Below are 26,829 nucleotides of genomic sequence, written 5' to 3' on the forward strand. Positions count from 1 at the left end.
AGCCACTGTCTCTGTTGTTTTCCTTCAATCGTAAAACTTTTACATTGCAACAAACTAAAACTTGTTTCTATCCTGTTTTGAATAACAAGTTTTGATCTGCACTGGCATAAGTTCTACTTCTGTGTTTGTCTCTGAGTCATCTGTCTCTTGATCTGTCTGTTTTTCTGTTTATCTGTCCATCAGTCTGATCTCCATCCATGTACACATATTCCTCTATCTTCCTATCTGCTCCTACCTAAATGGTGTGGCCTGGAGCACTCTACAGAGTGGATTTGGCCTAATATAAGTCATATATTATTATCTAAAATTATTATTATTATTATTATCAGTAGTAGTAGTATTAGTAGAAGTAGTAGTAGTAGTAGTATCGTATGTACCTCTATGCATATGTATCTGTTTATCTATCTTTCTGTTTATCCGTAAATATTTATCAATCAAACGAGGAATTTTCGCGTGCACTTCAATTTCGCAAATTTCGCGAGCGCCAAGATTCACGAAATTAAAATGCACGCGAAAGTTCTTGTTTACACTATATGCATTGAACGCCAGTGGCACTTCACGAAAATTTCATGCCACGAAAAAGGCTGTCGGCTCCAATTCGCAAAAATTCCATGCCGCGAATATATCATGTTTTATAGTATCTTTCTATCTCAATTTTTATTCATCTTTCATCTCCCCTTCTCCCCAAAACTTTTTCCCCACCAGTTGAGTGATCTTCAGGTGGAGCTAAAGCAGCGGGAATCAAGGTGGAATGCCTCGACGAGGCGTCTGCGAGACCGCATCGAGGCCCTGGAGATGGAGAACACAGAGCTGAGGGAGGAAGTGAAGCTCATGGAGCAGAGGAGACTGTTGGCATGGCGACAGGAGGAAAACAAGGTGCGTAGACAAAGAAGGTTGTGTGTACAGTAGCAATGAGTATAGCCATGCATAGGATATATATATTTTTTTTTTTGCCTTCATGTACATCTCTACCTCTCTTTTATCCTTGTGAATGTATCATGTTTTATAAGTTATGAGTCAATTATGAATGAGTATTTAATCTTTTTTTTAAGGGTTGAAAAAAAAACGCCTATGGCCTGTTGCACAAACCTTTTTACCTAAGAAAAACTGTAGTAAGAACTGAAAATTTAGATAAGTGTGATTCCACAAAAACTTAAAAACAATAATCTGAGTTTTCTCAAGTGCAAAAAAAAAAAAAAAATTATGCAACATGCCTCAGGTGTGTAATGCTTGAAACCCAGTTAGGAAGGCTGCTAATTTCATTCCATTTAAATTATTTGTTCGATATACCTGCAACAGTAGAATGTCTAGACATCTGATCTTAAGAAAATGTTGTAAACTACCCTTGAACAGAACAAACAAAACAGCTATGTGCAGCCTCCAGCCATCCCAAAGCCCAGACCTCCAGTCAGACCACCCCCACATCAGATAGTGGAACAGACCAATAACAACAACGTCAACAAGAGGAGGCCTGGGAACAAGGATCAATTCACGGCGAGAAACGGGGATGTCCAGCACAGCATGGAAGGAAGGGCGCAGGCGCCATCAGAAAGTTCAGACGATGGGGAATATTTGCAGGCTTTCCCCCTTCCAGGAAAAGACCGCACTGGACAAGATGATTCAAAGTGAGTGTCATAGTTTAAAAATTTGGCAATAGTGTCTGATTTACTGACCATTATTACATGATTTATTACTTATTTTTTTACACCAGTGTTAATCATGGTTTTTGGACAAGACTTGATGACCATGTTGTTTAATTCAGGAGCAAATGTTGCTCATACTTAAATTTCCCATTTTCTTCATCCACATTTGCCATTCATAATGCAACAAAGTTTATGGATCCCATACTTAACAGTTTGGGTATTCTCATTCTGAGATTTTTTTTTTTTTTATTTGAGAGGGGGGTTGTTTTTATGTTTTTGTGTTTTTCCATCTTCCATCAAGTGTACATTATCACAGTGTGAACCTCAGCTGTACATCATGTTATCTGTTGGGCAGCTGATGAATTTCATGTAACATGACCACATTGTGTATGGGGCTTTTTTTTATGAAGAGTAGTCTATTACAGTGATCTTTTTTTCTTGTCTTTTTTTTTTTTGCATATTCACATGATAAATTGTTATTAACAACAACAGAATCTTTTGTTTCCACTTCGTGAACTGAACTTAAAGGGGAAAAGTAGGCTAGAGTCTGTTCAAACATGTTTGATCCAGTCGCTTTGAGCAAGTCAGTTCGTGGAAATATATAGTTTTCACTTGCATGCCCAACATCATTTGCTCCCATTTAGACGTGCCAGCCATTTTTATGTTCATCATTCATCAAAACACTTTGTTTTATCAATCTTAATTACATCAACCACCATTCATATTGACTAACCCACCAGGGATCAAGCTAGTAAGTATAGTGTTAATGCATGTCTGTGACTGTGTGTGTTAGAAGCTATGGTATGTGTCAACCTGTATTGAATTACTGCTGTTAGTGAATTTACTATTTATTATCATTATTGTTATTATCAATTTTGTTATTAGTAGTAGTAGTAATAGTAGTAGTAGTGGTAATAGTAATGGTAGTAGTAATAGTATAAAATGAATCATGGATCACACATTATGGTTTATTTCAAACCATTGTAAATATGTATCAGCAGTGAAATTCTTTCCTCTTTTGTCCATAATACTCTTCGTACCTTGTCTTCCATTCCAGTCTTTTCTCTTTATAGATGCATATTTTGTCTACCCCCTTTAAAACTATTACCAGCATGTCTTTTCTCTTTATAGATGCATATTTTGTCTACCCCCTTTAAAACTATTGCCAGCATGTCTTTCGTCTTTATTTGGCCATATTTTTGTTTGTCCCCTGCAGTTGAACCTGTATCATGTCATCATCCTGTGCTACTCTTGGTAGCTTTAAATTCTTGAGCTGCCAGCTAGTACATTTTACAACATTTAGCATGTTTTTTCTTCATCAAAATTAAGAAAGTGGGGGGGGGGGGGGGGGGGGTTAATGAATATAACATTTTTTTTAGAGATTTGATTTAGCATGCTTAGTGTGTGCAATATTTCCTCTTCTAAACTAGAATATGATTTTTGCCTCGAAAATGTATTTTTTACTGTGCATCAGTATGGTGTGTTTTACTTTAAATGTCTGCAGAGGTTGCAACCTTGAGTTCCGTCTTAGATTGTATGGTTTAAGTAAAGTTTTACTGCCTTACGTACGATGTGTTTACATGACCCATAATACAGTGGAAATAGGAAAGGTAAAGACTCTGTCAGTTGGTTTTGCATGCCTTTAAGCAATAAATCTGTAAGTTGTGAATGGCATGTTTGTTCTTGGGTTAAGATTGTACAATACATACATGTTCATTTCTAATGAAGTATAGCAAACATTGTTTTGAATACAGAGTGACCTTTTCTTGCATGATTACCATATTTCTAGTGAAATGTTGGTTTAGATTTTATATATAAAGCTATCCAGTTGCAAATTGTAGTTCTTGTATTAAAAGTTCCAACAAGTTTTGAACCATGTGGCAACTTGAAAAAGATAAAATGTTTCTAAAACAAAGCTGTCTGTCTTGCTCTCTTATACATGAAATTAATAATTTTTGTAAAAAATTATTCACAAAAATTGTATTTTGGGTCATTCAATCTTCCTACAAATGTTTCCGTTGTTTATCAGACCATTACAAAGCTGAAGGTATGAAAATAGTGTAATTATACATTCAGATGTGACCTCTTACCAAACCATCAACTTGAATTTCTATCTATCACGACATACTTCGTTATATGTCTTCGCAGTACTTTTGTTCCTGAACAGTCTAGAGATTTGCCTATTACCTGTATTTATGCTGTTGCCTACCTCTACAGAAAGATGTGAATGTAATGCTCCAAATTTGTTGCTCTTTAGTATCTACGAGAGCAGAATACTCAATGCAAGGAGGAGTCGCTCGCCACCCAGACGGGAGAGGCCTCCCTTACCAACACCCCATGAGAGGACCCCTGCAACGATGAGAACAAAACCGTCCTCCCTCTCCCCCTCATCCCCATCCACCTCCCGTAACACCCCTCTCAGCAACAGTCCGCAGGCCCGGCAGCACGGCTCACCCAGCAGGCACGCACAGGGTGGACCCCACCATGCGAGTTCCCCCAGAGGGGTTGTCAAACCACTGGAAGCCAATGGAAGAATGGAAAATTATGAGGAAATTGTGCACACAGATGGGAAGGTGAGTTATAAAAACAGTGGAAAAATGTCACTTTGTACAGTCAATTATTACTCAGATGTCTTCATGGATATTGCTCAGTCCCACATGTTCATGATACATACTACTAAATTTTAGCAGAATACAATGATACAATTCACAATTGCAGGTCTCTTAAGTGGAGTTAGGTATGGCAAATGATTAATCAACTTCAAAATTTACCAGACCAAGAGATATGAGATAGTGTGGTTATTCTTCTAGTTCTTCTCTTTCTCTACCTTCTTCTTTGCTGTCTTCTTCTTTTTCTTCTTCTTCATCTTCTTCTTCTGCTTTTCTAATCATTATTGTAATTATTGATAATAGATATTCAATGAATATATTCACATTTTTGGAGAGTCGATATAAGTTTGACACAGGCATTGCAAAGATTACTTGTTGAGGAATAATGAAATTTTTTTTTACCATTCTGTCAGGTTGAACAGATCAAAGCAGATGGCACGAGGGTTCTAGCGTTTGCCAACGGGACGACGAAAGAGATCAGTCCGGATGGCCGCTCCATCATCATCTCTTTCTTCAACGGTGACATGAAGCAGATCACGCCCGACCAGAGAGTGGTGAGTGCAGAAACGTGCCTCTGACTAGTCTGTGGTCCAGTCTGACCATTATGTGAGCTAGCTTGACTAACGTGTTTGTGATCCAGTTGTAATGATTGGTCTGTGGTCAAATTTTGCTTGTCTGTAGGATCAAATTTACCTCTCTGCAACCCAACTTAACTAGCCAGTGATGTAGCTTGACCTGTTTGTGATCCAATACAACATGTCTTCAGTAACATTTTGACCAGTTTCTGTTACAGTGTTGATAAGTGTGTGCTGCAATTTGGATAGTATAAACTATGAATCATTTCAGTGGGTCATTTGTGTAGTGTCGACAGTTGTATTTCCTTCTGACTGTAAGTAATGTGCTATGATGATTTACAGGTGTATTCACTGCAGTATAATAAGATTATGTGTGGTCCCCATGTCATTGTCAAGTGTATGCTATAATTTTGATTCCTGATGATGTACTGTATACGCCGAATATTTCGCGAGGTTTTGATTTTCACGAATTTCGCGAGTCGGGTGCTATTCGTGAATTTAAAGACACACACAAATGTTTACTCTGATCCCAATATGAATGTGATCTGCACATATACATTTCTCCATTCCGTCACCTGTACTCCACAATCGCGAATTTAACCACTTGCGAAATTGTCAGGAAGTCTTTATTTGCGAAAAGTTAGGCTCGCTGAATATGTGGTGTATACAGTAATTGTCTTGTTCCTCTTTGCCTCTGTATTCACATTTGAACAGATCTTTGTTTGGTCATGGAAGAGAAGTACAGGAGAAGATACATTTATGATGTCAAAAAGCATTTCCACCCCTGTCTTTTAAGGGTTTTGCGCCTTGCAGTACATACAGACAGTGGTTCATATTTAGAAATCACAAGAATTTCACGTTTTGAGAGCTAGTGTGAACCTGAAGTGATTTTTATAGTCTGTCAGTTAGAAGCAAAGGAGTGCTAATTCCACACTTTTGTACAGTTTCAAACCCCTTTAGCCCTTTTTACACTTGTGTTTCTTAACCCCGGACTTTCTCTGACCCAGGACTATCATTAGTCCCGTACCAATTTTTTCAGCTTTTTACACTGGCCAATTAGTCCCATACTATCTCTTGTCCGGGGCTAAGGAGAAAACTGACCTTTTACACTCGTATTTCTTAGCCCCGGACTTTCCAAACCACATGAATATTCATGAATATGCACTGTACACGTACACGCACGCACCGGCAGCACTTGATTACCTCGTTTCTGATTGGTCAGTGGGGGTCGGACTTCGTCTCCGTCGCTTAGCCCCGGATTATTTTTTCGTTCTGTTTACACTCACTTGCTTGGCACCGCAATTGCGGTGCTAACCCTGCTATTTTGCAGGGCCAGATAGTACCGGACTATCGGTGGGGCTAGCCCACTTCGGCAAAAACGAGTGTAAACAGAAAGTGGGCTAAAGATAGTCGCGTACCAATGGTGGGGCTAAACGGACTAAGCAAAAATTTACAAGTGTAAAAATCCCTTTTGTGGATATCAAACAAAGTTTTCTGCCTTTTTGTTTTATGTTGCTTCAGGTATACTACTATTCAGAGACCAAGACAACTCATACAACATATCCTGACGGCTTGGAAATCCTCCAATTTTCAAAGTAAGTGTGTACTGTTATAATTGAATAGGGACCTAAAGAGCTGATTAGACTTGTGTGAAATATTACCTTTGTTTTTTTTAGTCAACATCATTGACTTCACATCTATGTATAAGAAAAATTTATGACTTTAGTGGTTGGTCATGTTTTTTGTTTTGTTTTGTTTTGGTGGGGGTTTTTTTCAGGTTGAATTAAGAAAACTTCAGTGCAGCTGTCTGTACATGATATCAATATTGCCGACGTCTTGGGATATGTCTGTGTGGTCAACCCAATGTGTCTCTCTCATATTTTTGCCAATGTGAGAGCTATATTTGTATATGCTTGTTTGTATTTGTTTATCTATTTATCTATCAATCATTTGTTTTGTTTCTTAGTTTTACTTGTATATCTATAGATTTGGTCATTCAGTCACTTATGTCATTTTGTGACTCATACATTCATTTATTCATCCATCTATTCACTCATATATGCATACATACATTCAATCACACATTCATTTATGCATTCAGTCATGCACTCATTCATTCATACATTGATTCATTCATTCACACATCCATTCATTCTTACATCTATTTTACATTCATTCATTCATTCATATATCCACACATTAATTTATACATTCATACATGCATTAATTGATTGATTGATTGATTGATTGATTGATTGATTCTTTCTTTCTTTCTTTCATTCATTCATTCATATTACAACATTCTCTGTATGTCTTCATAAAGCAACAGACTGAGAAGCACTACCCGGATGGCACCAAGGAGATCATGTTCCCAGACCAGACCATCAAGTACCTTGGCAATTCATTCATTCATCCACATATTCATTCATGCATTCATTTATGCATTAATGCATTCATTTATTCATTCATTCATTCATTCATTCATTCATATTACATTCTTTCTGTGTCTCCATGAAGCAATCAGACTGAGAAGCACTACCCAGATGGCACCAAAGAGATCACGTTTCCAGACCAGACCATCAAGTACCTGTTCCCTAATGGTGGGGAGGAGAGCGTGTTTGCCGACGGCACTGTCCTGAGGGTAGAGGCCAGCGGTCATAGGGTCATGGAGTTTCCCAATGGCCAGAGAGAGATTCACACTGACCAGTACAAGGTTTGTGAAAACAAAAACAAAACAAAACAAAACAAAATAAAACAAATTTTATGCATCCCTGCACACTTTGCCAGAGCCGATAACTTGCAAGATGAACATTTTAGCTTTACTTACTGTTTGATTGATCATACGTTCAAATCAGCTCACCAATGTATCCATGTGATTTGCGCACTTAAGTTCTTAGTACTCTTTCAGTCAGATTAAGGTTGATTTGTGTGTGTGTTTGTGTGTGTTCTGGCAAAGGGCTTCAATCAGGATATTGTAGCGTTTCACGCCATGTAACCGGGATACATCTCACACCCGTCTGTTCAGAGTATTTAAAACAAATGAAAAAGCACCCTCCTAGGGCCCTCGGGATACCCTAATGGCATATAATGCACTTGCCTGTTCTGCATATTTGGGACCTGTATGTCGGCAAAAATGTCAGAAAAAAAAAAATTACAGGTCAGGCCAGTAATTGCAGACAATTATTGCCCAATAGAACAAGGATAACAAATGAGAAAATGATAATGCTGATCCTATTAGTATTTACCTTACATAATCATGTCTTCTAAATCTGGGTTTTGATATTTCAGAGGCGAGAGTATCCCGACGGGACAGTGAAGACAGTTTACCCTGATGGAAGACAGGAAACACGTTACTCCAGTGGACGCCTCAGGATAAAGGACAAAGATGGTAACGTCATGTTGGACAAGAAATGTTAGCAAGAACTCTTCGATATGCTTTAACCTTCTGGTCCATAGCCTGTCTGCGTATGAATACTTCACCAAGACATCATTGGATATTTATGCTATGTTTACAAGTGAAGTTCATGTGTTTGTGAATGAGCATGTGTCTGTCTATGTGTGTGTGTGTGTGTGTGTGTGTGTGTGTGTTTGGACTTGATGCAACTTTATAAGACACCAAAGAAATTGAAATGTTCAATTTAAAAGTGATGTTTAATTTATTTGGCAGTGTAAACCTGTGTAAACAGTCTAAGTATAAATTGCACTAAATAGTAGTGAGCTTTTGGTATAAATTATGAAAAGAGCTTTTGATACCAGTTTTCTTGTTAGATGTTTTGGCAGTGTATTTTTTTTTTTCATTTCATTTTTACGACAGTGGAACCTTACTATGAGGTCAGACATAGCAAGATACCTGACTAAACAAGATTATTTTGCAGGTCCCATTCCTTTTATATTCTTTTATGTTTATCCCTGATAAAATGAAATACACGATATAAAGAGGACATTTCAGCAGTCCCAAGAAACTCATTAGAATGAGGTTCCCCTGTATAACAGTACACTCTTTGTGTTTGAATGTGACAACACAGTACAAAGAAAAACATGATAAATCTACCTCAAGATAAATTTTTGATGATATGATCTCAGAAATGTAGTGAAATTTGTTCGACATTTTGTAACTTACTGAAACAAAATCAAAAACAAAAAATGAGTGACACAATACAATCAGAAGGCATTAGCAACATCTCTGTCATGGGGTGTGCATTGACTGAATGCCATATACTCTATAATGTAAGTGTTGCTGATTTAAAGGACAAGTTCACCTTCATAAACATAAGGATTGAGAGAATGTAGCAATATTAGTAGAACACATCATTGAAAGTTTGAGGAAAATCAGACAATCCGTTCAAAAGTTATGAATTTTTGAAGTTTTTGTGCAGTACCCGCTGGATGAGAAGACTACTGCAGTGTATGAATAACTTAGATGTCACATGCTTACAACAATATAAGGAAAATATAAAGAGAATTTCACAAAATTCCATCTTTTGAAAAAAGTACACATACCCCTGACTCGTTACCGATAAATGTTATGGGTAATATTATTCCCCCTGCCTTTAGAAAGAGGCAAGTCAATTGTTCTTTTATTATGCGAAAAGAGTGAAAATATGTTGAATTTCCTTTTATATTTTCTTTATACTGTTGTACGCATATGACTCACAAGCTGTAGTAGTCTCCTCATCCAGCGGTTCCAACACAAAAATTTAAAAAATTCATAACTTTTGCATCGATTGTCCAATTTTCCTCAAACTTTCACTGATGTGTTCTACTAATATTGTTGCATTTTCTCAATCCTTATGTTTATGAAGGTGAACTTGTCCTTTAAAAGCTTTAGATGTAATCTATCCTTTAAAGTGGGAAGTAAATTTTGATGATGTGAGATGGTGGTTGTTGTTTTAGTTGTTACTTATGTGTTCCTGTGTATGTGAGTGGGTGTTTATTGCATTTTAATTTCCAAATATTTTAATTTCATTCCTTGAAGGAGTTTGGAAAAGACTCAACACACAACTGTACAGAACAATGAAAATTGTCTCTGAAAATGCCTCATAAAGAGGAAGAGCAGTATTTGGTTTAAGACAGTTTCAAAGTAAGTGCCTGTTTGTCACTTACTGCCTGCTTGCTTACAATACTAATCTGAAATGCAAGCTTTTAAATTGCTATCCAAGTCAGCTCTCTCTGAGAGCATGAAGTACATGTAATTATTTGTTTTGTCCTTTGCAAAGTTACTCTATCAAGAGAAAGTTTATATTGTATGTCTGGCAGCAAAATACTGTGTTATATTCACTTTTCCATTTCATCTTTGTGATTTGATGAACATAAGACTGACTTTCAGCTATGAATCTTTGCCAACGATAGATTCACACTCAGTGTTGCTGAGCATGAACAGTTATAAGTGCAATAGTGGTAGATATGTTCAATTCATCTGTATTGCGTAACTTTGACCTTTTTTAGTTTTCTCTTATTCATTAAGAGGACATAAGAGGCATATGTAGTAAAAGTCTGAAATAGGTCAGTACATTGAACAATGTATCACTTACCCAAGGGTATTTTATGTGTGTTGAGATATTATACTGGAATGTCATAGGTTGAGGACCTCTATGATTGCTGTATTTTGTTTTTACAATGTGTATGGGGAAGAAAATTTGGATAATCACAAAAGAAAATAATGCACCTTGCATTACCCATTTTAAGTGCATAATTTCAATCAATTCGGTTCAGTCAAGGCTTGCAAAATTTCATTTGATTTCAGCTGAGAATACTAACACAGTGGCAGATAATCGTAGTTCTTCAATGAGAGGTCTTGGGTTCAATACCCTTTTAATGCATACACCCCTGGGCATGTTGTCCACTACACACAGTGTCTCTGTTCAGCCATGGTGCTAAAATTGTCCCCTTTGAGAAATTTTGCTTCCACATATTTGTAAGAAGGTTCTAATTCAGCTTTACTTGCCATCCTTGGTGGTTAAGCTCTTTCAGACTTCATTTTCTTACAGAGGTCAAAGCTCTGAGTTTACTCATTAAGGTAAGTTCTCAGTTAAAGAAAAAATGAAAAACAAAATTGTGGTACATATAAATGGTCAGTACAGTTTGCCATATGTCTCAGTCTTTGTCCTAAACTAGAAAAAACAAGATGTGTGTACAATGTTTATGGTCGCACACTGCAAGAAACTGATGTTATTAACCTACCGTAACATTGCAATGAAATGTTATGAACAGATGTATTATATTAAAACAGTATTTATGCAAATTGCTTAAAACCGTTGTACATATATCAAATGCCTTGTTGTATTGGATTGACATCGAATTCCATGTAAATTATAATACTTCAGTCCAATGCTTTTGTGTGCCTGTATGTGTGATGTGCAGCTACTTGGATTATTAAAAGATTATTAAAACGATTTTTTGCATAATAATAGCAAAGTGATACTGTCTCATCCTGTCTCCTCTTTGATGAATTCTCGGCAGAAAGTCATATTTTATGTTTCAAGACGCATTGAGCAGTATTCAAAAAGGTAGTCTAAATCTAGTCCATGGATTGTGCAAATTAGTTGTGTAACTTCATTTGATACAACATGTACGCCAACAGACATCCCATGATTAATACACACTAAGTACTATACATGTACCTGCCCTCCTAAAGTGTGTTTAACCCTTCCAATTGCAATGAGTCAAATATGCACAAATTTCACACATATTCCTAAGCACAGGAAATTAATGTGGTGTGCAGAGAGTTAATTCACGATTGCTTAGTGCATGCAATACTAGATTCAAGCGATGGCTTTTTAGACTACCTCAGTGAATTCGTGCCTTTAGTGCCAGTTGAACCTACTAGTAATTGGTATGTGATTATGCGTCCTTGACAATGTGTATCAATGTTCCCATATTTACATTCTGATATACAGTACATCCAATATTCTTTTTTTAGCTCTTGCCTTACATTCGTTTTTTTTTTTTTTTTTATTATTCATCAATGAATCTTGGAAACAATCTTTAAGATATTTGTTAAATGGACCCCTATTTGAAAGTGCTTGATTTGAATGCTTTAATTAGTTACATCATTTTTCCAGGTGTTAATGAGTAAGTGTATTGAAATGAATTGATTGATTTGTTAAAGTGCAAGCAATGTCCCTTAAATTTCTTTCTCTAACACTGAACCCGTGATAGTTGGGTGTATGTGCATCGTAGTATAGGACCTCAATAATTTGAGCTTGTATACTGTCAATTTAAATGCAAGGCATAGATGTTGACCACTACAAGCTGAGCTGTATGAATCTTATCCTTCATACAGCCAAAATGCCAGTTGTAGGTTGTTGGATTTGTGTGTGTGTGTGTGTGTGTGTGTGTTTGTTTGTTTGTTTGTTTGTTTTATGCAATGGCTCTGTAATTTAAGAATTATGTGAATTGCCTTTTTTCCCTAAAATTCCCTAAATGTTTCATATTTCTTTTTTTGTTGGTACACAATCATCCTTTGTTATCAGCACAAAAACCTTCATTTTAGGGTCAACCCATAGACTGCAATATTCCCAGACACCCCCCAGAAAAAGAGACTGCGCATAGGCAATACAATTCAAAACAAACAAAAAAAGACTCGGTGTTGATAGCTCTCCGCGTAGACATAAGACAAATACACCCACAAAGTTAGGCAGAGGGTTTGAAATATGTGCCACAGCTATGTCAAAAGAATGATTTTCAAAATTGATACAACCTTTACAAGGGCCGATGCACTTACAGACACCTCTTGCCATACACCGCGTACACGTATGGAAAACACACTGCATTTCGGTTTCATTCAATGTGTGAGAATAGCTTACCGTATTTCACGTAAAAAGGGGTATTTTAATCATGCTCTTTCGTGACTACACAGCGCCAAAACAATCGAATTCGGATATGGAAAATACTTGAAAGGCGAAATGGACAATAAAATGGTGATATTTTATGGTGATGTATGAGTGAGTTTAAGAGTAAGAAAGTATCATTTCCATCACTGTCGTGAACTACAAGTACGAGTACGATTTATTAGATATGGATATTCCATACTCCGCGATTTCAGTTTTATGGCAACAAGTCACTACTCATGTAAGATTCCCAATCGCTTTTTGCAAACGAGAAATACGAACAGTATGTACTTCGCTGCACCGCTAAACACGTGACGTTTGAAGATCTAAACCTAGGTCACGAAAACTATTGTATCTTCACAATTAATGATAGCTGTGTAATCAACAGTAATCATCAGCGGTTCTTGGCTTTGATTGGCTATAGATAAGTATTGCCATGGTAGTGATCATTGATTACAGAGTTAAATTACATTTAACCATAGATGTAGTTTTAATGTAACCGAGCCATCGCAAGATAAGTAAGATACTTGGAATCAGTATAGCAGTTGTTAAAACTAACAAGATGGACAAAGTTCTTTCAAAGCTTTCAATTCACACTGGTTACCTTCATGAAAATAATTATAATCTCATTTTCTTTCTTCCTTTCACGAGATACAGTGATTGCTTGGAAAGTTGCATTGTTTCCAAGGTGTTGATTACTTACAGATATGAATTGCGACTACATGATATTCAGACAAATCCGAGAAGAAAGAGAATAGACTAAATCACCAGTGAGTTCCACAGAGTTGCAATAAAGAGTTACAGCGTCAGATGATCTCAGAGAAACGAAATAACATAATTTAGTTGATACATGCATGCATAACTTCACAAGTAAGATTTACACAATCACTCGTATTGCACAAAATCTATTAATGATACATTTGTATTGTAGTAAATCAGAGCTGCTGTTTTGTGGCTATACTATAAGGAGATCGCATTTCACTTCAAACACGTAAGGTTCATTCGATGTTCTGTTAAACCATTTTCTTGTCAGGAAGGAATGTGCATTTCATTTCAAAAGACTGAATTTTAGCTTTGCCCCTTTTTCATTATCAATCTTTGTTGTCCACGACTAAGACAACAGAATGTACAGTTCGCTAAATGATATTATCTTAAAATTTCACTGCTATATTCGTGTTACAAAATCATTTGACGAAAAACACCGTTTGTCGAACGCGGTTTGGCCCCATTGTCATACAAACTAAACTGCATCATGTGTATTAACAAAGGGAAACTATAAACCTACGGACAGTTCGAGGGGGGGGGGGGGGTCTAGACTCTGTTATTGTTTTTTGTATTACATATTTTCCAGGAAGACAAGCTGGGATTAGTCACTCTCCACTATACGTGTAAAGTGATAATCATTCTTTGTCATTATCGTTATGAGGTAAAATGTTTCGAACTATAATTACGATGTTGGCTGGCCGTCGTCTAAAAATGTTTCCTGGCCAGAACAATATTGCACCATTCATCTTTAACTCCAGTATCTTTATTCTATTCCAGTGCACCATAACTTAATATCGGCCTTGAGACAAGCCACTATATAAGGATATAGGCGGTGTGTCTTGATTAGGCTATGTTAAGCAATAGAAACACAAAAGTTGTGCATTGAATTGAGAGTGACGTGAAACTGCGGCACATATCGATACAGACGTGATGTTAAAGGAGGAACCCTTTCCACGAGAAAATGACTTCATTGTCTCGGTGTTTAGCAGTCTCCGATGAGAACCACATTACATGTATATCTTTGAAGCTCTCGAGGAAATGATAATCGTAACAATGTACCACAATCCATCAAATTCATCTTACGGTACATTAACATCATTGGAGGTGACAAAACACTTTCTCCATGTTTCAATCATCCATAAAGGCATCTAATGCAAAGCATTTTATGAAAAACGTGAACAAATTATTTTCTGTTCAGTCGTTTTCATGTTCCTTGACAAAGTGTCGAGTGTTTTCTTCCCGCTTTTAGAGCGTCTTCAAGTTTGATTTCTCCAACGTCACTTGCCCGAAACACTTTCATCTTTACTCGCTTGTCTTTCCCCTGATCGGAAGATGGCGCTGTCTCCTTGATTTCTTTCTTTGACGCCGTCTCTGACGATGACCCTTGAGGTTTGCTATCACAATCCCGACATAGCATCGCGGAGAATGGTTTCTTCTCCGCGTCGCTCTCCTGTGACTTGTTGTGAGGGGCGTGGTAGAGCCTGGCTCTCTTTTTGCGAGCTCTGTCCACGTCCAATCGCGCTTTTTGTAGGAACAAGAGCATTGTTTTAGTCGCTTCCTCGGGATCTACCGACACCGCCATCCAGTTCGTTCCCGGCTTCGTCTTTTTGACTGGCGGCGCCTGCTGGCTTCGCGATGACGAGGAAGATGATTCACGAGAAAGCGTGGTCGTGCTGGCTGTCGCCGCGGTGGTCGCATTTGTCGTTGCCGGGTTTCCGTCACACACTCCGAGCCGCTCTCGCATTGCTAGGCGACTCTGCGTCATGACCAGCTCCACTTTTTCGCTGGCGGTGTCCAGGTCCTTTCTCGTCTGGCGGGAATTAAGCGATCGTCTGCTGCTCGATGTCGTGGTGGCCGAGCGGCGCTTCTTGGCCATCTTAGGATCTCGAAAGACGTCCTGGCCAACGTGTCGCATGCTCTCGCACACGTTGTCGATGTTCGACGTACACATGGACTGCGCAGTCAGACCGGGGAGGCGCTTTACTTCGGATGGGCGCCATCTTCGATCGGTTACCGTCAGGCTGGGATACGTTCCAGGCGGAGACCAAGTCGGTCTGAAGAAAAGGAAAAGGGAAAAATACAGTCTAAGAATTTCGTTTTGTAAAGTGACTCGATTTGGGGGGTTGTTGTTAAGGGCTAAAATATGTGTGATGAGAAATTTCGGTTCTAAAGAAGTAAGGACGTTCATTATGCATTTCCCTAGAAAGGACAATTTCTATGAAAAAAAAAATCTGGTTTTGTTTCAATCAACGCATCGTTTTATCATAATCAACACAAGCATTAGTAAAAGACTATCCTTCTTCCCATGAATTTACTGCAATTATTTTTAGTACGGCACGATTTTGTTATCTTTATGATGACTATTCAATTGCTTAGTTTGAATCAAATTCAAGTCACTACACATCAATTTAAATGTTGGGCAGCAAAGCGACTGCAGAAAATATGAATAAGAACGATCGAGAATCAACTTAAGCATTTGATTCTGTTTTCAGACATACCCGCTTGTTTCCGACTGTGTTTGCTGCTTCTTTTCGGCAATTAGAATACCTTGCAGAGCTTCGTACGCCTTCCTGCATAATGAAATGGAAAATATTTCCGTTGTCAGCATTATTATAAACATATACGTCATGAGTCATCTCGAAAGCCATTTATAATGTAGGGAATATATCTTATTTTAGGGGGGATGGGAGGGGATATGACAGATATCAACTTGCCAAATGCTTAGCTTCGAATTGATATATAACTTGTCCTACTTCATTACAAGGAAGCTATTCTAAAACGAATTAAAGGTTAGAAAACTATCAAGATATGCATTAGTCGGCTTTACGCATTTTCTTCCTTTGCGTATTTTTCTTCCTTTTGATCTCCGACTTATACGGGTAATGTGACGCACCACATTATGCTGAGTCGTATTACGATATTCAATACTACCGTATGTCCCCCCCCCCCCCAAAAAAAAAAAATAAAAATAAAAATAAAAAAGTAAATACAACGGGGCCCTCCGCAATGATATCTTTAAAAATATTGCATCAATATAACTACAAATTCAGGGTATGAAACTATAACTCATTGCCCACATCTTACAGAAAAAACCCCATTCGATTTGCTTCAGTGGTCAAAGAGAAATGCGGAATTTTGTAGAGGATGTCGGGAATCTCTTCCCGCCAAGTTCTGTCAATTATTCACACACAAGATCACCGAAGTGCTAAACTTGGAAGAATCAGACTCATGACATGCTTTACAACAATCCACATTTCTCTGTGACCCCTTAACCAAATCGAATTGGGATTTCTGCAAAATAGAGCTAAAATTTTATATTTTAAGACCCTGAAGTAACTTTTAAAAAATTTAATCGTATTGGGTGTTATCAATGCGAAAATCTGATTGTAATTTTTTGGGGGACATACTGCAGTATGTCCCCCAAAAATTACAATCAGATTTTCGAATTGATAACACCCAATTATAATGATCGACCTGTCTGAGTGCTACTTCAGGGTCTTAAAATATAACATCTTAGCTCTATTTTGCAGAAAACTTCATTCAATTTGGTTAAGCGGTCACAGAGAAATGTAGATTGTTGTATAGCATGTCATGAGTCTGATTCTTCCAATTTTAGCAATTCAATGCTCTTGTGTGTGAATAATAGACAGAACTTGGAGGGAAGAGAATCCCGACATCCTCTACAAAATTCCTCATTTCTCTTTGACCACTGAAGCAAATCGAATGGGGTTTTCTGTAAGATGTGGGCAATGAGTTATAGTTTCATACCCTGAATTTGTATTTAGATTGAATCACTATTTTTAAAGATATCATTGCGGAAGGTCCCGTTGTATTTGTTTGTTGTTGTTGTTGTTTTTTTTGGGGGGGGACATATTGTACAACGCATTCAAATTATAACAGAATATCATCACATTACTCGTGTGGTCTCAAACTTCACGGCGATTGTCTTACATAGTCATTTAATCTCTAAACCAAGAATGATCATATTTTTGGTCAGTGATACGAAAATATCAGAAGAGACGACAAGCTATATCATGGATGTGGCAACACTTTCACATCTGTGAACGGCACAAATCTTGTCATCCAAGCACCATCTATTTTGACTTAGAAGAATCAATTCAAACCTTGATAATGACTTAAATTAACAAGCCCGCAAAGGATTTCCCCCTCCACAAACTCAAATCATGACTATTCCAGTTAAGAAAGTTGTGTCCATGTCGGTGATGCATGATATCGTGTTTGTTTTGTTTTGTTTTTGTTTTTTCTGAAAGAATTTCATGGTCAGTCTTGCAGGAATGTATATTTAATTCCAAGTAATTGGTCATTTTCTATAACTGTTTTTTGTTTTTGTTTTTTGACACACAAGAGCATCAGAACGTATGAAATTGAAAGTACAAATTGAGACACTTTGGTCGGTTTATCATCTGTATCTTTAAGTCTCTGAGAGCAGAAAATGAGCAATATTGCTAGTTTTCTGTTTTACAGAGATATGACGACAAATGCATGATAACGGCAGTGACATCCCTGGAGCGCATTCCCTTCGAAGCAACAAGAACGTGAGAAGGAAAGCACACTTTCAGATACTTTCGTCATTTCATCTGTATCTTCGAGTCTTTGACAGAAAACAAGAAACAACAGTTCCATAGTTTCTGAAAATTGCATGAGTTATGAAAGACAAAGTGAAGATAGAGGGAGCAATGACATCCTTGAAGTGCATTCCGTTCTTTTACCCCCAACTAAGAATTGCAATGTCAAGCCAGTATCGATCTGTTTGTAACTCAAGTTTACATACACCAGCCGGTGGCACAAGTCATACCAGCCTTTAGCTTCATCTTGAACCGCGTTCTAATCCCACGTGGTAAAATGTGTTACCACAATGTTTACATCTATCATTATAATTATTGTAAGGACGATGTGTATACTGGTTTTGTTGTTGTCTTGAAATTCGATTCACGACTGACGCAGAGTTGATGCAAGCGGCCAACGAGGTGTGAGCTGAAATTGACTAGAACAAAGTCTTCTTCGTGTGCAATCAATGCACGTTTGCTTTCTCCGTCTGTAAACTACCGATCCCCAACTGTTTCGCTATTCAAACAGAATAAATCGATATATTTGATTTGCACGGATTTCAGACCTACGATGACCCTCGCATATTTCCCTTGGTTACAAACACATCGTCCCATTCTACTCTCGCATTGCCGCATACCTGGGCAGCGACTGCTGATAGCGGCAGTCGATCTCTCACCCTTCCGTGTCTTACACAGAATAAAGGTGATTTTAGCTCCAAAAGATTTTAACATTATTCGGGATGTGATGTGTCTGTATAGCAAAGAATTCATACAAGTGTTCTCGGCGAAGGCCGCAGGTAAAGAACAGATTTAACGGGGCATGATTTTCTGCGTGCCGGCCGTTGTATAGAGCTTCCAATAAAATACGTAGAGGAACTCGAAAAGTGTAGTTACAAGCATTCCGTCTAACGTAAATGGTAGCCGGTTTTCAGTGCCTGTTCGCCACAAGGGGATGGCGGCAGCAGTTGTGCTAAAAGGGGCAGCAAGCTTCACGCATGTTGCGTAATTTTTAGACGAGCACAATATTGTATAGTCGCCAAAGATCGCAATGGAGATGCGGCTGTTGTTTTCATAATGTTGTAAAAGTCATTTTGTTCACTCGAATGATTAAAATGATGAATTCCAGACGTTAGATCATACTTTCTATCACCTCGTACACAATGGCCATTCTAGCCATTACTTCTCGAAAAGTTATTAGACAAATAAGTGCAGTGGCATTATCTATCTATCTATCTCTCTCTCTCTCTCCCTAAAAAGAAAGACAATATCGGTATTTATTTTGTATCATAATAATAAAATGAATCATAAAATCATATGCTACATCTGTGGGTAAATACAAAATTGGCCGTCGTTATCAATCAATCTTTAATCATACGTCTTGTGAGTGCTGCGTATTGCATTTTTGTTTTTCGTTATACCCTGGCTACTTATATATCGAAGTCTGTCAACAACAAATGATTAAGTTATACTTTGTGGTATATGCTCGTGATAAATAGCGATCCATCATCTATAGTATAGGAAGAGGAACAACTCAATCATCAGCTCCATTCACGATTAAGAACTCATACTCGCATCTACGTGTATTATGTTTGCTGAGAATCTGCAATCTTTGGTGGGGGATTAAATGATTATTTCCCCCCCCCCTTTTTTTTTGTTTTACTACCTAACAATTTACGCGCATTATATAAGATGAAGAATGTTAAACATTGCTTGCCCTCATAATATCAATAAAAAAGAAAAGGGGCGAGACTGAAATCAGACTAATCCACATTTAGTGTTTCCATGGTAACGGCTATATACGTTTGCACGACGCCACGCGCGAATCTATTATCCATGTAAAATTAGTGAGAGAGACACGTCCGTGTGACCATATTCTTTTCGTGTTCGTGTCTATATTTGGTTTAGCAATCAGGCGCCGTACGACCGCTTTGACAAGCACGTGATACACGATTTCTCACCACAAATAGCCCCTATCACCTGCTCTGGTTTCCTGAAACCAAAGCTCCGCCGACAACGTTACAAAATCAAAGTATAATCGTGTGTTGAGATAATAGTCTATATGCACCCATTCTAAATACGCTTCAGTCGCCCAGCTTTACAACCCTATTATTCATTTTTGTTCTTCAAAAAATATCATTTCATTACCTCAGAGAACGGTATTTTTATCGACAGTATTTTATTGTATTGGATAGATATCCTGTTTCTTGTGCATAAGATAGAATGCTGCCATAAAGAAAGATCCATAGGCGGGAAAGTGACCATAAAAACGGATTGCGTGGTCTAGAATACAAGTTTGTAAAGCCATTTTATACTTTAAGTCTTTCATACCCAGAAAAATCATGACCGCCTTATCATACTCTTGTCGGCGTTGTTTTGTTTGTTTGTTTGTTTGTTTGTTGTTGTTTTTTGTAACACGTTCATCATTTTCCTGTGGGTTTTTTTTTTCACGACCGACGCTTTGAATTATCTATGATGTAGCTCGAGCGTGCATGCCATTTTTTTTCCAAGACCGGCATTGTCCTATAGATTATTGATCTGCACGGCTCCTCTCATGCGAACCTGCTTTGTTTTGTTTTGCTTTGCTTTGCCTTGCTATGATTTTTTTTTTTCTGTAGTAATTTGCGATTGTGCGCGAATCATAATGCCTTACCACACATCACAGTCAGATGCCACGTGTTGTCCAGTGCTACATATCTTATGCCATTAACTGATAGAAATTCTAATGAACATTCGCTGAATACCTCAGGGAGATAAAGCAAAACTTTTTTAAAGTGAACCCATTGCATAGAACAGAGTAGATTTGATTTAAAGTTATAAAATCACATCAAAATTTCAAATTACCCAGATGAAATTCCTCCACTGTTGTTGTTTGCTTGTTTGATTGCTTGTTTTCACACTATAAGCAGCTCTAAAACAAAAATTATGTTTGGTTACACTGGCATGTCCATTAGTGTATTCAATATCGACTGTAGAAACGGTATTTGCCCAATTAAATGATACATAACAAAATCTGAGTCTATTTATCTCTTCGTATATATACCTTTAAGAAAGTATACATAACTTTCGTTATATGCCCGTCTGTCAATCTGACTGTTCATCTATCTCATTTAATAATTTTGTCTCTTTCTGTAGTTTTCTTTATATGTTTCTCTATCCCTGTGTCAGGGCATTTATTTGTCTGGAAGTCTATCTGTGTGTTCTACTTTGTTTGCTTATTCCTTTTACTTTCACACCAGACCATTCGACGGTCGTGATGTTTCTCTCTTCTCAAAGCTTCGCAATGATTGCACGGTAAAAACACCTGCGGTTCAATGGAAAGTAGAGTTTTATCGACAGAAGACCAATGGAAGCATACAGCAAATAAACAGAATACAAAACCTCGTGCCAAATTGGACATCCTTTCAGAAGCATCCTATTCTGTCACATATTTACTGAATGGATAGTTCTCACATAAAAAGGGAGTTTTTTTTTTTTTTTTGGGGGGGGGGGGTGTGAAAGAGTGGTCTTTTCGCACGGCGACAACTGTTCATGGTTCTTCATACATCCCGATTTAATCCTAGCAATTAGGAAGGCTGCATCAAGCGTGTTGTGTAAATAATACGAAGATTTTTTTTTTTCTTGTGAGTACATAAGAAGACGTCATGCAAACTCGTTTTCTTATGAATCGAAAAGGCATTAGATTTGTACTTGTCGTAGCAAGGTTTGATCCCCCTTTTTTTTAATAGTGAGGGATCTGGATGTCATGGATCTACTGCTTCGTTCACATTTATGGTAGGGTTATATTGCACACCTTTCTAATAGCACTATACACGAAATGTTTTGTCGCTCAACAGCATATTTCAACTAATTACATTCTGAATGATTGCTTCAACTTTAGCCGCACCCTCTCAACTCACATCATCATGAATTGTATAATACTAAATCCCGAATCAGATTACAGTGTTACAGACAGTCCCAAAAACGAGCACTAAAGAGGAATTGTATGTATTCAATTAGTCTTTGATCTTGTTTTTTTTTATTCAGAAGTGGAGCTGAACAAATATACTTCACGTTTTAAAAAACCCAAAGGAGCATTACCTCAAGATATTTTCACTGTACAACAAAGATTGCTCTCTTACTTTCTTTATAAAGAGAACTAATTTCAACGCATCGAGTCCTTTATATGTTCTCAGGGACTTCTGACATATTTCAAGCAATTCGAGAAATCAACTGTAAAAGTACAATTTTCAAATGTTCTTAGAAGAAAGAACAATCTGAAAAAAAAAAAAGATGTTCCATGCATTTCTCGCCGGCAAGTTTTGGGTGGCTCTCTCTCTCTCTCTCTTCGCTTATAAACTTCTTATCATGATGTATGATTGCAAGTCATGTAATGTCATGCTTGACGTTTCCCTTGCGCTCTTTCACCTTCAAAACATTATTTTAGTATATGCATACTTTTTTGTTTTGTTTTTTAGCCAGGTTACCATGTCATGGTTTGTTCTGAACCCCCTCCCCGAACAACGACAACAACATCACGGAGACGCCTCAGATAATGTTACGATAACCAATAGTAACGTAACGTAACGAAGAAAAAAATAATAAGACCCATTATCATACATTGCTGTTAAATGCCAGTACACTCAAAGGTGAAGTTTGTTTGACTCGCGGTATAATTAGACCAAATTGATCCAACCTTCATCTTGTATAGAGTCAGTGACAGTATGTTCGTCCATACATGTACCGGGATGGGTACGTAAGTGATAGCAAACACATTGTCTGAAACAAAACACCGATCTCTAAAAAACATCGCCGGCGGACAAGCCCACTTGTTCTCCCCTAATCCCCGCTCCTCTCACCACGACACATCTTTTGTCGAGAGATTTGTCGCTTAATTGTCAGCATCTCCCCTCCCATAGTTTCTTAAATGCGAGTAAAGAGGATTTCAGCCAGCTTGAAACCTGCCGTGATAGCAACACGATTAGTATGTGGTTACAGCTCTCATAACAGCCCCATATAACACCAGGAAACCAGAGGAAGCACCGAGAGTATACACGCAACGGTATAGGAAGAGAGATGCCGACCAACTGGCTTATAGACTGAATCTCCACAACTTTGCAAGCGTCCTGCTATCCCAGGAAAAAATGCTAGATTCGCTGGTTTCTTTCTTATGCAAAACAAAACATGACAACCTTTCCTTTTGTGGGCATATACCTCCTCAGGCCGTGCATAGTAACTACCTTAGATACGGTGATAATGTATTAGAAAAAAAGTGCATGCACTCTACTACATACAGTGCATTGCAAAGGCATTTAGTTACAAATATCCCGACTGCATGTTTAAGTCTAATGTCGATGGTGAAGTATGAAATTGATCATCTGTTTTAACAACTTTAACTATTCATGACATGTTGATACTCGTTGGGATATCATATCAATGTTTCTCAAATCCTGTCGTAAGATTGTATTGACATGTTTTATCCAAATGATGATTGAAGGAAGTTACATTTATGACATCACAATCACATCTCTAGGATAAGAATGTGATGTCATTGTACCATCACCATGAAACATAGCTCACCTGAATGGCGCCGTTTTGAACACGTAAGGATCCGGAAGATTTTCCCCAAGAGTAAGATCTTCCGGGTCACTACTTCCGTCAAATCCGACCAGCTTCTGTACGTGTTTCTCCCTGTATTCCGTCATGTATTGGCTCGTATCCTCATAAAACTTAAAAGGCTGACTCTCCTTGTTGCTGTTCTTACCACTATTTGAAATATTAGTAGAAAGAAAAATGGAACAGTGCAGACGTTTACTAAATTTGAACATTCTGTAACGCAAATAACACATGACGAGAAGGACTACGTCAAGGTAGGCCTATCACGTAATTAAGTCATAATGGCTTTCAAATAGCAACCGCCCATTAGCCTTCCCCACTTAATGATCGCTGCCATGGCAACTGATGATAATATGCTAGTTCAAATAATATCGAAAATTGTTATGCAGCTGTGACCGTCCGCTTAATATAGATTTGTCAGGTATATATAGGGGCTTCTATATGCAACGTGGAAGGCTGGATTTGCAAACAATGATAGAATGCTTGAATTATGGTGGGAAAGAAAATGAGACTCAATTGTTGAGGGTCCTTATATTATGGAATACAATCATAATTTTGTGAAAATGTTTAAAGAAAATAGTAGTGATAGAAGAAGTAGATCATAATGATTTAATTATTTCCTCGCATACAAAGGTATTCCACTTGCTTTCACCAATAGCACTGACCTCCTATACGTTATAATTTTATGGATCAATAACAGAAAGCAAAAAAGGGGGAATATTTATGCTTCCTTTGTTCGTAACCTCGCCGAGATCATCACAATAACTGACAAAGGGGCGTGTCAAGTGCAACTCCATCGAACCAAATCATATTTACTCATTTGACCAACAGTAATTTGAGATGACCTACCAGATAACTAAGTATATAATCAAGGATGAGTGTAAACGAAACAGGGTTCATGCAAACTTCGTGTATTATACTTGATAGAATACACACAAGCGCGGAAACTATGATGAAATATGCAGCAACCTTTATTTTGTTCATACATTTCTCACACCAACCAAATAACCACACGCTTCTATTATGTGCAACATATTTATAGATTTATCCTGGAGGGAGTGGGACAGTTGGGTTTACAAGATACCCACAAAGTATTTGAAAGGATATTGAAAACGTCTTTTCAATAAAATTTGGAAAAGAGACCATACTTCAGTGAAAAACATACACCAAGACAATAAATTAGGCTATAATATAAGGGACGACGTAGTTGATTAAACATAAAGACAATACTGCCTACTTTTCAAGAATTGTGTATAAAATTATGTGATATAATGTATCGTCAACTATACATTAAATAGTAGTTATAATTTACAGAATTTGAATGTTCTTGTGCATTATACTTTAACCCGCGTCTGTTGTATGTCTTTACAAGTCAATTAAACAAACAGAGACAAAGAAATGGACGTCAGAAGCATGTGAAGAAACAAGAAAACGGGCGAATGATGCCGACCCCTCGGGTATCGCACCAGGTGAGTAGCAATAGTCAGCAAGGGATGTGAAAAATAAAATGAAATAAAATTCTCTGTGTCATTGCTGCAAGGAATATTGTGGATGTGGTCCTTTCGATACCTTTCTGACATGCACTCGGAGATATTCGGGGCGGTTCGGTCGGACTTCCGTCGACTGACTGGTTTGGCCGCCGTTCGACCACCGTGCTTCTTGGTCAAATCCTCGGCTGTCCATTCGTTGAACCCGATGTCGAGCAGACCAGCAATAGACGGCAATCTGTTACAAGACAAATATATTAGTTGCTTTATGACCACACACTGTTAAAGAGGGTTATACAATATGTTAGTTTTTTCTCTTGGTCCTTGCATAGTATTTCAGGGCACCCCTTTTGGTATAGAAACCGTAGATCGCAACGTGAAAACTAAAACAAATTATATGAAACTGCGTAGGATACGCTCTTATTAGATAATTAACACGTTCCTAATTGAGAATGTATTATTTTGACTGATTCTTGTGAGGTGTAAAGTCGTCCACAAAACTAGTAGACGCAACATGGAAAATCAGCTGTAATCCCACACAATCGAGTTTGCTGTGGAGGATAGGATTTTAACTATCAAATAGCACAACATTTGGCACCGTTAAAATGTTTCGTCTATACTGTATTGCAGAAACTCACTCTAATATCCTGACACTCTCATCAAATTTAACTACACTTTGCCTCATGAACAGTGCACAGTGCCTTTTCTATCCGGGATAGCCGTTTTGCTCCAGTGTCGCCACTGCTTTACAATATCCTACCAGTGGGCCTTCCTTTATATCATTATCCTATAGTGTTGCCTTGCATTTCCAGGTAGGCTTTACTATACCCATTAAACATCCCGGTCGACTAGGACACGCAACAACGTTAGGCACCAACGTTGACGGGATTCGAACTCAGAATTAAACGTCAAGGTGTCTTTGTTTCACACTGACACAGCCCCCCTTGAAAAAAAAAGATGATAATTTACATGTATCACAAACAAAGCAGTCTTCCATACCTTGACGCTTTAGATTTAGTGCCTCCCGACTTCCCTCTCGACGTCCGTCTCGACGACGAGGTCGATGCGGTGGACGGTGCAGGTGGTGGAGGAGGCGGTGGCATGGTGAGTCGCTCACAGATGCAACGATCATTGGGTTGTTCAAGTCGTTCCGTGTCGAAGAACGGAACGAAAGAGCAGTTTTTGAAACAGCGGTAGACATTCTTCCCAACCAAGGTCATGCTGGTGACGAAGTCCTCGATGACGACGAGTAAAGCTATCGTTGACTGGCTTCGTTATCGGCGACATGAGGCTTGCTTTTGAACGACGTGTTGACAATGGCGAGGGTAATACATTAGTGGCTTTCAGTGTTTGTTGCAGGCGATATCTAGTTCGTTTTCTTTGCTCTTTTTTATACAAATCGATTTGTCTAGCTACAAAGTATGAAATATTCAATGCATTGTCTGTAGATCTAGCGGCAATGATAAACAGGGTTCCGACGGATATGTTTCTCCAAGATTTGGCACCACATGCATACATCTATTCAAATAAACATAACCTGGTCGTCGCATTTCTGTCGAAGTCATTATTTTCTCTTTTTTCAGATCGAAACGTCAGTTCGGTTTACAAGAGGTGTGAAACAAGAGGGCTTAAAAGATGATGGAGTAACTGATGACATGGCAACTGAGATACGAATTTCCCTTTCCGTTGCGGAACATTCATCTACTTTATACTCACGTCCACCTGTTGCTTAGTAAAAGTCCAGAGGAAGCAACAGTCGGC

The 26,829-nt window shown here is 38.0% G+C and overlaps 1 protein-coding gene and 1 pseudogene across 1 annotated transcript; one reads left to right on the forward strand and one right to left on the reverse strand.

The window, feature by feature from the left end:
- The window catches only part of LOC139711443 (uncharacterized), a 36,156-nt pseudogene extending 27,912 nt beyond the window's left edge, over nucleotides 1-8,244 (forward strand).
- A 6,381-nt stretch (nucleotides 8,245-14,625) lies between these two features.
- Nucleotides 14,626-26,288, reverse strand: LOC139711422 (uncharacterized). The gene is made up of 5 exons (XM_071623305.1): nucleotides 26,068-26,288; nucleotides 25,151-25,306; nucleotides 23,546-23,731; nucleotides 15,920-15,991; nucleotides 14,626-15,475 (listed from the first exon to the last, which is right to left on the reverse strand). The coding sequence occupies exons 1-5, from the start codon at nucleotides 26,286-26,288 to the stop codon at nucleotides 14,626-14,628; spliced, it is 1,485 nt and encodes a 494-aa protein (XP_071479406.1).
- Nucleotides 26,289-26,829: the final 541 nt, after the last annotated feature.

The sequence above is a fragment of the Diadema antillarum genome, unplaced genomic scaffold (assembly GCF_040938485.1).
Source record: "Diadema antillarum isolate AM-2024a unplaced genomic scaffold, OU_Dant_1.0 seq00001659_RagTag, whole genome shotgun sequence".
Classification (NCBI taxonomy): domain Eukaryota; kingdom Metazoa; phylum Echinodermata; class Echinoidea; order Diadematoida; family Diadematidae; genus Diadema; species Diadema antillarum.